We start from the raw sequence: 15,793 nt of genomic DNA, 5'->3' as shown, positions 1-15,793 counted from the left end.
ATTGCATCATATTTGTAACAGTAAGAAAGTTAAGACGCCTTTGTTTCATCCTGAATGTGTCAACCGTGCATACTGTGTTCCATGAATACCTTCCGAAATCGTGCAACACAGCATGTACCCGGTTGTTATTCTGCGTTAAGATTGCCCGTGAGTCATTGCACCAGGATGTTTTTAATTCTTTTGGATCAGAAGGTGAATTTTGTGCTGTTTGAGAAGAACTGTGTTGATGCTGTGAAACAATGTTTTTAATGTTTTTTGCATTCATATTAACTTTGAGCATTGCTAACTGAAGTATAGCATAATGCTTTTGCAGTATTTCATCTTCATAATTCAATCAAACTATTCATCTTGGTTAAATTCAGAACTCAAGTGCTTTGGATGAAGGACCAGTTTTATATTGTATTCTCTCTATGACTGCTACATTGCCTGATGGTTTCTGACTAGCTCTTGCCTGCAATTTATTGTATGGAAAGACTTCCAAGATTGGAGCATTTCTTTTGCTATTACTCTCACCCTTAACAGGATTAGCCATTGCTGCCTTGGGTTGTGCTGTTGCTGCCCACTGCTGTGACTGGCTGTAGTAAAACAACTGCTATTACTTCTGATTTCCAAATTCTTGGTAAGGTTGATCTGGCATTTTTATTTTTGTTTGGGTAAATTTCTCTCTCCATTTGTTTGTTAACAGCATAATGTATATTTCAAATAATTTGCTATTTAAATTCTACATGTAGCTGTAATGTCCAGAAAATTTGGACCTGTAATGAAATAACTTGAGATGATTAAGCTAATACTAGTGGATTCACAAGTAGGTGCTTGCAATCTCTCATGCAAGATATCTGTTTCTGCTATCATGAAATTCAAAAAGTGTCATGACCAAGGCTGGAGGAGTTGCACCCACTGCTCTGTGAGTTGCAACCTAGAGTCATAGAGATGTACAGCACGGAAATAGGCCCTTTGGTCCAACTCGTCCACGCTGAGCAGATATCCCAACCCAATCTACTCCCACCTGCCAGCACCCACCCTATATCCCTCCAAACCCTCCTTATTCATATACCTATCCAGGTGCCTTTTAAATGTTGCGATTGTACTAGCCTTCACCACTTCCTCTGGCAGCCCATTCCATACACGTAACTACCCTCTGCATGAAAAGGTTGTCCCTTAGGTCTCTCTTATATCTTTCCCCTCTCACCCCCACCCCAGGAAAAGACCCTGTCCTTCATGATTTTATAAACCTCTATAAGGTCATCCCTCCGCCTCCGATGTTCCAAGGAAAATAGCCTCTGCCTATTCAGCCTCTCCCTGTAGCTCAAATCCTCCAACCCTGGCAACATCCTTGTAAATCTTTTCTGAACCCTTTCAAGTTTCACAACATCCTTCCAATAGGAAGGAGACCAGAATTGCACACAATTATTCCAAAAGTGGCCTAACCAATGTCTTGTACAGCCGCAACATGACCTCCCAACTCCTGTACTCAATACTCTGACCAATAAAGGAAAGCATATCAAACACCGCCTTCACTATCCTTATCTACCTGTGACTCCACTTTCAAGGAGCTATGAACCTGCACTCCAAGGTCTCTTTGTTCAGCAACATTCCCTAGGACCTTACCATTAAGTGTATAAGTCCTGCTAAGATTTACTTTCCCAAAATGCAGCACCTTGCATTTATCTGAATTAAACTCCATCTGCCAATCCTCAGCCCATTGGCCCATCTGATCAAGATCCTATTGTAATCCGACATTACCATCTTTGCTATCCACTGCACCTCCAATTTTGGTGTCATCTGCAAACTTACTAACTATACATTTTTATACAAATGATTTGGGCATAGCATAAATGATGAAAAGTAGTGGACCCAACACCGATCCTTGTGGCACTCCACTGGTCACAGGCCTCCAGTCTGAAAAACAACCCTCCACCACCACCCTCTGTCTTCTAACTTTGAGCCAGTTCTGTATCCAAATGGCTAGTTCTCCCTGTATTCCATGAGATCTAACCTCACTAACTAGTCTCCCATGGGGAATCTTGTCAAACGCCTTACTGAAGTCCATATAGATCACATCTAACGCTCTGCCCTCATCAATCATAGAGTCATCGAGATGTACAGCACGGAAACAGACCCTTAGGTCCAACCCGACCAGATATCCCAACCCAATCTAGTCCCACCTGCCAGCACCTGGCCCATATCCCTCCAAACCCTTTCTATTCATGTACCCATCCAAATGCCTCTTAAATGTTGCAATTGTACCAGCCCCTCTGTATTACTTCTTCAAAAAACTCAGTCAAGTTAGTGAGACATGATTTCCCAGGCACAGAGCCTTGTTGACTAGCCCTAATTAGTCCTTGCCTTTCCAAATACATGTCCATCCTGTCCCTCAGGGTTCCCTTCAGTGACTTGCCTACCACCGACGTTATGCTCACTGGTCTATAGTTCCCTGACTTGTCCTTACCACCTTTCTTAAACAGTGGCACCACGTTAGCCAACTTCTAGTCTTCCAGCACCTCACCTGATACGAATATCTCACCAAGAGGCCCAACAATCACTTCCCCAGCTTCCCATGGAAGTCGAGGGTACACCTGATCAGGTCCTAGGGATTTATCCACTTTTATGCATTTCAAGACATCCAGCACTTCCTTCTCTGTAATGTGGATGTTTTTCAAGGTGTCGCCATCTATTTCCCTCCATTCTATATTGTCCATGTCCTTTTCCACAGTAAACACTGATGCACAACTCGTTTAATATCTACCCCATCTCCTGCGGCTCCACATAAAGGCTGCCTTGTTGATCTTTGAGGGGCCCTATTCTCACCCTAGTTGTCCTTTTGCCCTTAAATTCAAAGGGTTTTTACAAATACATTTTCTTAACTCTATTTGCCAAAGCTTTCTCATGTCCCCTTTTTGCCCTCCTGATTCCTCTCAAGTATATTCCTACTGCCTTTATACTCTTCTAAGGATTCACTTGATATATCCTGTCTATGCCTGCCATATTCTTCCTTCTTTTTCTTAACCAAACCCTCAATTTGTTTAGTCATCCAGCATTCTCTATACCTACCAGCCTTTCCTTTCACCCTGACAGGAATATACTGTTTCTGGAGTCTTGTTATCTCCAGTTGAAAAGTGTGGTAAAGTACAGCATTCCTGATGAAGGGCTTATGCCCAAAATATTGACTCTCCTGCTCCTCCGATGTTGCCTAACCTCCTATGCTGTTGTAGTGCCACACCTTTTGACAATAACCCTATGTAGACCAAGTATGACGCCTAACTGTTGGAAAGCTGTCCTAGTTTTGTGATTTTTGTTTGAAAACTTGGTTATTTTGTTTTACAACCAGAGTAGAGAAAAGTATTTCAAATATACCTGCCTCTGATTTGAAACTGTATATCTTCAACATTTCCTTTTAAACAAGGCACATTATATTTACAGAGTTGGAGATCCACATTTAGCATGGGAAAAGCAGGTTCTATCAGTGACACAAGAGTAGGAGTCAAATTAATTAAATTGACACCACAAGATTCAAACTGACATTTAATTGATCCTCAATCCAGTGTTCCATCTAGCTCAATGCTTTCCCAAGAAATCCATTCGGGAATTTGAAATAATTTGTTTTCTCAAAGAGTGGAGAACGTGTGGAACCTGTTACTCAAATGGCTGTTTCTGTACCCCATATCCCATGTAATCAAAATTCATCCTAATCAACCTATTCAAATTTTATTGCCAAAATTATATTGCTTCTTGTTATAAAATGACCTGATGCTCTTGACTACATGGTAGATATTCATCTTGGCTTAATAGTTCCATGTTCTGCTCCGAAACCTCCCCCAAGTCTAAAGTCAACTTGCCACATCCCTCAAATTCTGGCCACTTAACCCCCCCCCCCCCCCCCCCAATTCATATTGCTGCACTATTGGCAGCTGTACCTTCAGTTGCCTAGGCTTTAATTTCTGTGATTGCCTTGGTAGTCTTCACTGGCTTACACTGTCTCCTCCTTTACAATGCTTGTTAAAACCTACTACTTTGATTATGTTTTTGGCCATCCATTCTAATATCTCCCTTGGATGGTTTTGCATCAAATAAGTTTTGTTTGCTAGCACTGCTGTAGTTCTTGAGATACTTTAGTGTGTTAAATGTACTAAATAAAAGCAACTTACTTTGGTTTGCCTGAAGAAAATCATTCAATGACGCCAGCACGAGATGTTTGACAGATAATTTGTATTCTGTTTTCAAAATGATATGCTTTCTTTATGAATGTGTAATGCTAAACAGAACTTGCCCAGTTCTAAAGGTCATGTCTGACCTAGTCTTGCCACGTGTATGTAGATTATAAATAAAGCGGAGCCTCTCTCCTTTCTTCCCTTGAAGGTGTTTTCCCAATCTTAACCTCCATTTTAAACCTTTACAAAGTGTGGCCACAAGCTTAAAACAAAATCATGAGTCTCCCTCCAGACTGACCAGTGGTGAGAGGGCTTTGATTGGAACTGACCTCAGATACTGAAAGCCTTGGTGGGAAGGGGTATCCAGTGGTGTTTGTGGTACAAAATCTGTTAGTTTAAAAATTGGCCAGATGAATAGAGGGTAAAATTCCAATTTACTTGATCCTAAAACCGTACTACTTCGAAAATGCGATGTCAGATCCAAGGCACAAATTTGTCATTTTTTTTCACAGGGAGGAAGTTCAAGAGAATTGTGTTCGTTGGCAGAAGAAATTCAGTTTCATTTGCAAGATGAGTGCAAATCCAGCAACTGGTGTACTGGATCCTTGTATCTGCAGAGTATCAGTACGAAAGGTGGGTATCCCAGAATGTTAGACTTCAATCTTATCTCAGTGCAAAACATATGTAAGAGACCTGTTTTACTTTGAATTTTGTTTTGTGAAATGACATAACCACCATGTGTTGCATTGTGTTCAACACTAGTGAATTTCACATGTGGGAATAGATTCCTTTGCCTGAACAGATTTTTTTTTTTTGTTTAATCTATTCATATGTAACTTTACTTCCCAACTTGGGGCAACCTGTGTGTTCCTAGAGGATCTTAAAATAAATACCTTTTTATGTTGCGCATTGTAATCATGAAGAACTTGATTTCAAAGTGGCCCAAATTTTATTCTAATAGTAATGATGGGATTAAAATTAGGGTAAGGGCATTTAATGTAAGTTTGTTTTGACTGAATGATAAGTGAGTACTCCTGTTGAGCAGCCTGTCTGGCCTGGGGTGGTGGTGGTTGGGATTGTACGAGGGAAGAGAAAATTGCAAGTGTGGAGTCTCATTCTGTCAGAAAACAATTATTGTGAGAGATATAAATTAATATATTAAAATATTTTTGTTTTACACTCGCTCTTTTGCACCCTCACTCTTTTGCACTCTCGCTCTCTCTTCCTCTTTCATGTTCGCTGAACCTGTCAGTGAGAATTCTTTTATCTGATTGGTTAAAGAATCTCATGGAGCATGCCTGCTATGATTCCACATTTACACTAAGAACACAACGTTTGAAGTGAAGGATCAGTAGAAGTTCTGCAGACAAGCCTGAGTAACTGTACATGAGTTGAATGAATGGGGTTTACAAATGACCTAGATTTTCCTCTCAGAAAAGCAATAACAGCAGAAATTGCTGCAGAAACTGAAGCAAGTCTACCGGTATCTCTAGAGAGAAAGCAGAGTTAAAATTTCGAGTCCAGTAACAATATTTCAGAACTCTGAGCTCAAAAGTGATGTCCCTTTCAGTGTCTGAAATGGATTAATGATCTCTGAGATCTAAAGATTTTGTTCTCAACTGCTATTCCAGCCTGTTGTTTTTGTTAGCTATTTTCTCAATACACAATTATTGCTCCTCCTCTCCTAATGTATTTCCCTACTTGCAATTTGTAATGAATTTTCTTCTTTTTAATGCAAAAGAATATTACAGTATTGTTTTATAAGTGAAAAGGCCTGTGCATCACATTGGATTTATTGGAACATTGTGATCTTAGGTCAATATTATGTATGGCTTCACAAGATTTTCATGGCTCAGTCAAGTTTCTGACCATATTTTCGTATTCCTTTTAAACATTTGATGTTCAGAAAGTTGTCCTTCCATTCACCATGGTTCATATATCTTAATTGATTCTTTCTTTAATCAACATAACATTTAATAGTTTCCACAGTCCTTTATTCATCTCGGAATATTGTTGAAATATTTTGCAAATACGTATTTTCCTGTTTGAAGTATTACACATGCAACTAAATTTCAGCAAGAAAAGTGCTTCTGGAGCTCCTTCTAATACCCCTCACTGCAAATAGAGTAAATTTTGTTGTCCATTCTGCGATTCTCTCAAAATGCTAAGAATAGAGTTTTTTTGTAATTTTTGCTCCTTTCTATTTTGTTTCAGGAACTGAAAGGTGGAAAGGCATTTTCTAAGGTAGGATTACATATCTTTTTACAGACATTGACGTATAAAGCATAGACTGAGGTAGTGAGTTACAAGATTCACGCAGTCAGGCTGTTGGTATTTTTGAGTTCGACAAGTAGCATCTGCTGAGAAGTCACTTCAGAGGGAATTGACCCAGTGAACCACCTATTTGGGCAAGATGGTGGCATAGTGGTAGTATCACTAGGCTAATAATCTAGAGGAGAAAGTGAGGACTGCAGATGCTGGCGAGTCAGAGTCGAAAAGTATGAATGTTCCTGATGAAGGCTTTATGCCCGAAACGTTGACTCTCCTGCTCCTCGGATGCTGCCTGAATAGCTGTGCTTTTCCAACGCTACATTCAAGTAATCCACAGTCCCAGGCTAATGCTATAAATGGATTTAAATCACAGTAACTGATGGACCAATTGTTAATGATAGTGACTGTGATAACCACCTTGGTCATTGTAAAGCCCATCTGATTCCCTCATGTCCTTTAAGGAACACAATCTGCTGTTCTTTTATTAACCTAGTCTGGCCTACAAAAGACTTCAGACCCACATCCACAAGATTGTCTCTTTACTGCCCTCTGCAGTGCCCAAGTAAGCTCCTCAGTTCAAGAGCTGTTAAGGATGGGCAGCAAATGTCAGTCTTGCCACCTCCTGTCAAAGAATTAACTGTAATTTCAGCCCAAATGTCCCCTTTTTCCCAACTCATAGCAAATGTTTCCTGACCGTAGAATTTAACTCTACCCAAAGTCTCGTAGAACCCTTGATTCAGGTGGTAAAGTCTTTGCTTCTCCTGAATGCTAGTGGGTTTAGGACCTTCCTATCCAGAACACGAGTGGCTAATCTCACCTGATGTTACAATGCAGCAATAAATAAACAATGGACTTGTACAATTCTGTCCTTTGGCTCATGTTAAAAACAAGTTTTGCCTGCATTTTCACTGTTTCTGATAGGTATTAAAAATGCCAGCGAATAGCTTGGAGTTCTCTGGTTATCCTGGCCAGTATTCCTCAGTTAACCAACACTGCTTCAAAAAAAAAATCAGCTTGGGTAATTTGGTCCATACAGTTTATAGGATAAAAACATTATACATTCTCAGTAATAATAATGTGTGAAACACTTAAGAGATATTTTTCAGAAATATGACAAACATCTGTAATAAATGCTTTTTTGCTTCCTTGCCTTAATGATTGGATGTGGTTATGAAGTGCAGTGGATTGGGAAAATTTAATGTGCTGTCATTGCCCTGTGCCAGGAATTAGAGCTCATAGCCTTTTGGTCATTAGCACTACTTCCAGCAAAGCATGATATATCTGTATTTTTGTAAAGGCCTATAATAATGACCTGTTAAAATAACACTTTCCTGCGATGATTGAATATTGTCTATTGACCCTGAAAGGAAAAGATTGCATGGTTCCCTGATTAATGCAAGTTTCAACAGTGACATAATTTTTCCAAAAGAGTCAACAGTTTTATTTTGCCAGTTGCAGTTGCCATGGTGAAGCTGCAAGATAGCAGTCAATGCAAATACGCATTTTACTTTCAGTATGACCTCAAATGGTTATTGGATATGCACCAAATTTGTCACTGGACTATTTTTAAGGGTTGTGTTGCTACATACAGTGAATATTCACCCAGAGGCAAATTATTTCCAAGGCCTGCCGTGTTTCTCAGTGTTTGAACAATAATGAATAGGCTGAACAATGTGTTAACTGGCCAGTTAAATAACACAGGCTGTGTTAGTTATGTTTTGTGCTGTGACTGAAGGAGGGGAGGGTTATTTTTGTATACAGCATTATACTATTTCCATGCTGAGCAAGTACTTTTTTCCCCATTGGTCTGATATTTGAAGAGGTTTTATGGTTTGAGGGTCTGTACAATCTGACTGCATTTTCATGGCCTTGCTAGATATTTATTTTCATACTTTTTTTTAATAGCTGTTTTTAACAAAGAAACATACAAAATCCTGTTCGGTGCTGTTCCTCTTCCTGTTCTGACTTTCAGGGTCGGTCAGTCGGAAACGCTGACTGCTTCAACCACTCATTGGTTCAATGTGTTTTGCTTTTCTCAAAACTGTGGCAATAAGAAATGTGTTGTATCTGATGTCTTGACTCAAAGGTTGAATTAAAACATCTTACTAGGGCGGCACAATGGCTTAGTGATTACCACTGTTGCCTCACAGTGCCAGGGACCCGGGTTCAATTTCAGCTTTGGGAGACTGTGTGAAGTTTGAACATTCTCCCCGTATCTGCGTGGTTTCCTCCCACAATCCAAAGATGTGCAGGCGAATTGGCCACGCTACGTTGCCCATAGTGTTCAGGGATGTGTAGATGAGGTGCATTGGTCATGGAAAATGCAGAGTAATAGGGTAGGGGAATGGGTGTGGGTGGGATACTCTTCGGATGGTTGGTGGGACTTGGGCCAAATGACCTGTTTCTACACTGTAGAGATTCTATGATTGCATATAAATTTTTGGTAAAGTAAGCCATTTGCAAACATTTTATTTCCTTGAGCACCTAAGGATTCGGATCAAGAGTCAGATCATGAACAATGCTCGAGCAATATTTTGAATACCAGTTTACACCTGATCAAAAGTGGTGCCTCACTCCCATATTAAATGGGATTATTTTAGAGAAAGTTAACATGATTTTCTGTTTTACCAGTTTACATTAATTCATAATAGTTGTGGATTTTTTAGATTGCATGTATTAAAAAGCAAAAGATCTAATCTCTTTCCACTAGCCTTAAATTGTTTTAAAACTTCTCATTCTCCTTCCCCCTTCATTCACAACTAGCTTGACCATTTCATTATTCTCCAAGTTTTCAGCTGTTTACATCTGTCCTATTTTTGTTTATCACAAAGACTTCTCCTATGCATCCTAGTTAGCTGACAGCAAGCACAGTTGGAGGCATTTTCAATGTTTTTGCATCCCACCTTGGGAATAAGATCACTTGACATCTCCATTGTGAACAAATAAAACCCACTTTATTGTTCTGTTCCATGCTGTTAGCATATTTTTGCATTCAACTCTCAAAATAATCTGACACAAGTTGCAGGTTTTGCTGCCAGTACTTGTATGCCAGGTTTTGACAGTTGTAGAGTCATAGACAACAACAACAAAAACAGAAATTGCTGGAAAAGCTCAGCAGGTAGGCAGCATCTGTGAGGAGAAATCTGTTAACATTTTGGGTCTGGTGACCATCTCTCAGAACTGATGGTCGTTAGGAAAATGTTGGGTTTTATGCAGAAGATAGGGTGGGGGGAGGTGGTAAGGAGTAACTGATAGGTGGGGATAGGCCCCAAAGAGGGAGAACAATTGGACAGACCAAGGATCTGGCTTGGACGGTGAATAGCTGTTAATTGAGTGTGTTTGTGACTAACAATGGGTTGTGTGTAATAGCAGATAATGTGGGATGGGGGAAGAAGACACAGGAAAGTTCAAGCCAGAAAGTTGAGTCCAGAAGGCTGCAGGGTGCCCAAGCAGAAAATAAGGTATTGTTCTTCCAGCTTACACTGAGTTTGCTGGTGGGATGGTAGATATGGACAAGGAGAATCCTGTCACTGTTGTGGGGGGGAAAGAGAGGAAGTGAGGATGGAAGTGCGAGAGATGGGTCGGAACTGGTTCAAGGCCCTGTCAACAATGATTCTGGGGACTTCCTGGTTGAGCAAGAAGCTGGACATTTTGGAGGCTTCCTTGTCAAAGTTGGCATCGTCTGCACATATGCGACAAAGACTGAGGAACTGGGAGAATGCAGTAAAGTCTTTACAGGAAGACGAGTCACTGGACCCAAAACATTAACTCTGATTTCTCTTCACAGGTGCTGCAAGCCCTGCTGAGCTTTTTCAGCTGTTTCTGATTTAAGGCATCTGCAGTTTTTTTTTAAATGGAGTCATAGAGTTGGGTACATCATGGAAACAGACCCTTCTCTCCAACTCATCCATTGCTGATCAGATATCCTAAATTAATCTCGTCCCATTTTCCAGCATTTCACCCATATCCCTTTAAATTATTCCATGCCCCTCAGGATTTTATAAACTTCTATGTGCTCACCCCTCAGCCTCCGAGGCTTCAGGGAAAATAGCCTCAGCCTATTCAACCTCTGCCTATAGAGCAAACCCTCCAATCTTTTCAAGTTTCATTTGTTGAATTTTTCTCCATTAGATTGTGCTTGTTTTTGTTTTGAAAGACAATAGAGGCTGCCAACCATCTCAATGCGAAGATGGAAATAGTTGTGCACCCTGTGGATAATGTGGCTTCTACTTAAATTTAAATGTCAAGAGCCCATTGACTTTGAGGCTGTTGACAATATCTGGACATTGACAGAAATATTGAGAAAGCTCTGAGGCACGCAGAACTGTTACTTGTGCCGTTCTTGTGCATGTGATGCTTTTTTGTGTGTTTCTGTCCACCCCCAATTACGAGAAGGGCATCTGTTACAAGGAGCACAAAATACTTGAGGTCTGTTCTGCAGTTGATAAATCAATTCTCACACAAATGGCAGGAAAAATGCTAACATCTTGTGCTTGTTTGAGAAAATGTGCAAAAGCTTAAATTATCCTTTACATTGCGGGTTAGAGGAAGTTTGACTTTCTAAAACAGTATTTACAGCTCTCCTAGGATAGGCTCTGAAGGGACTACAACAATGAGGCTCTTGTTTCATTCTGAAATGACCTCCTCCTAAACAGAGTTGCATAGTCTAAATTTGTCAATTTAATCAGCATCGTTAACAAGAGTATGCAATTAAACTCCTTCGGTGGCAAACACCTGCTTGTATATCTGGGATAACCCATTAACTGGCATGTCTTGCCTAAGGGCATTTTACAGATGGTGAGTCTTTTAAATGTAATGAGAACAGAATCTCCTTTGTGGATACTTAAAAAAGTGTCTGTTACTTAGAATAATATGGCAGCAGCGTGTATAGTGTAGACCAAGTAGTTGCCTGTTGTGTATCATAGCAATAAGGAGCTAGAAACGCAATTCTTTTTGATTTGCTGTTTTACTGTTCAAGTATTTATAGAGGAATATGTTTATATTGAGAAAAAAATATTGATTTTTGGTGCTTTTTGAACATCAAGGCCTTTGAATGAAAATCTCGTCATGTAGATTTGTAAACATAGCAAAATTCGGGAACTTTCTTTCTGTTAATATTTCCAATACTCTGGAGTTTTACTGTAATGCCCTTTCTACAGGGTAGCAGTGGAAGATGCTTAGTAAAATTCTAATAATCTGGGCAACTTGTTTGGGAAAACAATGTTTGATAAACAATTCTTTTTGCAAATGTATGTATATTGTGTGTCTGTAGAATAACATTAACAGCTGAGAGATCAGCAGGGAGCTCTATCTCTGGTGGCATCACATTCCTCTTTATCTTGCTGCAATTTTCTATAATGTGATTTTAGTTTGTGGGGGTGAAACAGTGACGATTGAACAGATGATTAGCAGTGAGATAAAAATTGTTAACTCAAAATGACTTATTTTGACCCACATTGTTGCTTATGTTATTCAGCACTGTGCAGGTCAATTTAATAAGTGTTTATGGATATATGAAAAATAATTTCCATCTTTAAAAGATTGACACATCCTGACTGCATACAAAGCTATATTGTGAACTTTGTGAATGCACAAAGTCTTTCCTACTGGAAAATGTAACTGATTTACTTTAGGGCAAGACGCCAGTCAAGCAGAACCAGTCACTGCGTTAATTGGCTAAGGCCGTGGGAGGCCACCTTCATCAGTGACCTTTCTTTTGACGTTTTGTTCAGAAGTTTTTCAAAATATTTTATGAAAACTCATGTTTAGATTTTAAAAAATATTTTGGTATCTTTTCACGAATATTTATTCATTTGTGCGTTGCTCAAATCCACTGGATGAATTCAATGTATTACTGTTTGTTTTGGACTTTGAGCTGTTGGAACAGCTCCTTAGCCATAATACTCATGTTTCACAATTTTTTCATACGTGCAAACAATATCGTACATCTTTAATTTGGATGTCGATGAAGCTGTGGCAGGAATATGTAGCAGGGCAAATTGTGCTTAGGCAGTAGATATGTCTGACTGTCTCTAACTATTTATCTTGCCAGAAATAAGCAGCAACTTGCATTTGCAAAGTGCTGGATCGTATTAAAGTATTACCAGGATGTTCCACAGGAGCGTTATCAAACAAAATTGGACACAGCCAGATGAGGCGTCCATGTCTGAGTCAAACAGGCAAATTGTAAGGAATGTCTTGAAGGGAGTAGAGAGATGGCGAAGCATAGGAAGGGAATTCCGGAATTTAGGGCTAAGGCACTTGAAAGCTTAGCCATCAGTAGTTAAAAGTGGGAATGGTCAAGAGTCCTGAATTAGTGTGTAAAAACATTCGGAGTTTAGCGGGCTGAAGGAGGTTATAAAGCTAGGGAAGTGGGGCAGGGTTGTGGCAGAGATTTGAAAATAAGAATCAGTTTTATAAGCATATTGCTTGGCTCCTGCTACTGTAGGTGACTGAGCAAAGGTCACATATGGGCAGAAGTTGAGCAAGTTAAGATGTGGATGCCAGAGCTTGGATGAACTTACGTGGGAGGGTAGGATGCGAGAAGCGAGCTGCAAATGTGTTGTACCAGTTAAATCTTGAGGTATCAGAGGCACAAATGTTTCAGTTCATCTGCTGTTCAGACAGACAAAGTCTGACAATGTTATGGAGGTGAAAATAGTCTTAGTGATGACATAAAGCTTGGATCAAAAGCTTATCTTGGGGTCAAGTATGATACCAAGTTCCAAACAGTCTGGTTTGGTCTCAGATTATTGCCACAGGTGGGGATGGAATCAATGATTGATGGAATCTGGAGGGGATTTGAAATCAGTAGTTTATCATCCCAGAATTTGCCTGGAGGAAGTTTCTTCCCAGATAAGAAGTTTGATAATTTAGCAGCAGTGGAGATGCCAAGCAGGTGGTAGTGAGGTGGAGCTGCAAGCTGCCAATGTACATGTAGACACCAACGCCATATGGGTGGATGTGGATAAAAACTAGGAGGTGGCCAAATATACACCCTGGGGCACACCAGCGATATTGGCATTGGAGCAGGAAAAGAAACCTTTGCAAATGACTCTCTGGCTGTGCTGAAGAGAGAGTGGAACCCAGTGAGATCAGTGACACCCTTCTGGACACTGAGAGAGAGATGTTGTGGGGGATGGAGTAGAAAACCTTGTCAAAGGCTGCAGACAGGTTGAAAATGATGAGGGCTAGTTTACATTTGACACAGTCATTTAGGATGTCATTTGTGAATTTGGAGATGGCCGTTTTGGTTGTCTGGTGGGGACTGAAACATGAATGGGCACATTCAAATTGCCCTGGAAGCAATGGACATGATTTCAGTAGGTACCAGCACTCTGGAAGACTGGATGTTAGTCGTGAAATGTGACCATGTAGACACTAAGAATTGAGGTGCTAGCGAGAGAGCTGACTGATCAGTGTACATTTGAAAACTGACGTTTTCCATATGTATGCTGACAGTGTGCAGCTGGAGTCACTGGTTTGTTGTAAGCTTGCACTGTCTCCCACTACTTCAAAGTTTGTAATTGATCTCCATTTTTACATTCGTGTTTGAACTGATTGTCTGCAGTTTCTGGAAGTTGAATGTCTTTCCTTAACATTGATAGTTCCAAACTGTTTACGGTTCAGTTCAGGGAACTTGCAGCTTGATGTGGTTGTTTTTCTGGGAAAACTTAGACTGCAGCTTTAAAATATGCAGTTTTACATTTCACCCAAGGGCAATTGTGTTGTTTAGTTTACAAGTTTTAACTGCTGGAAGTGATTAGAGGTCATCTTTCTCTGTTGTCATGCTTAACCAGTCCCTGAAAATGTAGTTTATAGTTTTGATTTGTAGCCACTGCCACGTAAGCATTGTTTCAGTGTACTTTCTGGGAAAGTCATGCATTATTGTCGCTGTCTATCCAGTGTGATTTCCTTGGTGATACAGTTTCCTTTTATTCTAAGAGGCCTGGGGACGCAATTATAAAGTTCAGTTACAATTTTTTTAAAAATCTTATTAGCTATCTAATAATAAAACTATAAATTTGATTACAGATGTGAACTTCAACGTAAGGATAGCATGTGTGTCTTTCTCTAGAGTTATTTACTTTTAATAAATTTAAGGCTGAGTGATGCTAATCCAATGGGATATTTTAGAAGATTTGGCTGGCCCATAGAAGACAGAGGGTGATGGTAGCTCGACAGTATTCAGCCTGGAGCTAGGTGATCAGTGGTGTAGCGCAGGGATCGGTTCTGGGACCTCTGCTCTTTGTGATTTTTATAAATGACTTGGACAAGGAAGTGGAAGGGTGGGTTAGTACGTTTGCCGATGACACGAAGGTTGCTGGAGTTGTGGATAGTGTGGAGGGCTGTTGTAGTTTGCGATGGGACATTGATAAGATGCAGAACTGTGCTGATAAGTGGCAGATGAGTTCAACCAGGAAAAGTGTGAAGTCATTCACTTTGGAAGGGTGAATTTGAATGCAGACTTCAGGGCAACAGAGGGATCTTGGGGTCCATGTCCACAGAACCCGCAATTTGCCACCCAAGTTGGTAGGGTTGTTAAGAAGGCTTAAGATGTTTGGCTTTCATTAGGGGAATGAGTTTCAGAGCTGCAAGGTTATGCTGCAGCTCTATAGAGTCCTGGTTAGACCACACTTGGAATATTGTGTTCAGTTCTGGTTGTCTCATTATAGCCAAGATGTGGAAGCTTTAGAGAGGGTGCAAAGGAGATTTACCAGGATGCTGGCTGGACTGGAGGGCATGCCTTATGAAGAGAGGTTGAGGGAGCCAGAGCTTTTCTCATTGGAGCGAAGGAGGATGAGAGGTGACGTGATAGAGTGTACAGCTAAAGACTTTTTCCCATGGCGGAAATGTCTATCACAAGGGGGCATAATTGTAAGGTAATTGGAGGAAGGTTGAGGGGAGATACCAGAGGTAGGTTCTTTCCACGCACCCACCACACTCTGTGTAATGCGCTGCCAGTGGCGGTAGAGTCAGATGCATTAGGGACATTTAAGCAACTCTTGGATAGGCACATCGAAGATAGATAGTACAATGTAGGGTATGTAGATTAGTCTGATCTTAGAAGGATAAAAGGCCGGCACAACATTGAGGGCCGAAGGGCCTGTACTGTGCTGAACTGTTCTGTTCTAAGATTTAATGAACTTGTGTATCAGTGTGAGGATGTGTCAAATGAATCTCATCGAACTCTGTTGCTCTTTTTTTCTCAACTAGCTCGGATTTGCTGACCTCAACCTAGCGGAGTTTGCAGGTTCAGGCTCCACTGCTCGCTGCTGTTTATTGGAGGGTTATGACACAAAGAATACACGACAGGACAACTCTATCCTGAAGGTACTGTTGGGGAGAGAGGGGATACTGAGGTGTAAAATATA

General features: G+C 40.4%; 1 protein-coding gene across 2 annotated transcripts in view; it reads left to right on the top strand.

Moving 5' to 3' along the window:
* LOC122564966 (early estrogen-induced gene 1 protein-like) overlaps positions 1 to 15,793 on the top strand; it is a 123,308-nt gene that overhangs the window by 73,415 nt on the left and 34,100 nt on the right. For both annotated transcript variants that reach the window (XM_043720527.2, XM_043720526.2), the window contains exons 2-4: positions 4,661 to 4,781; positions 6,363 to 6,392; positions 15,636 to 15,752. In XM_043720527.2, coding sequence (XP_043576462.1) covers positions 4,661 to 4,781; positions 6,363 to 6,392; positions 15,636 to 15,752 — 268 coding nt within the window. The remainder of the gene's footprint in view (positions 1 to 4,660; positions 4,782 to 6,362; positions 6,393 to 15,635; positions 15,753 to 15,793) is intronic.

This window comes from Chiloscyllium plagiosum, unplaced genomic scaffold (genome assembly GCF_037043375.1).
Source record: "Chiloscyllium plagiosum isolate Xiang-an unplaced genomic scaffold, Cpla_swu_hap1 HiC_scaffold_21, whole genome shotgun sequence".
NCBI classification, from domain to species: Eukaryota; Metazoa; Chordata; class Chondrichthyes; order Orectolobiformes; family Hemiscylliidae; genus Chiloscyllium; species Chiloscyllium plagiosum.
This window is presented reverse-complemented; position numbering and strand designations above follow the sequence as displayed.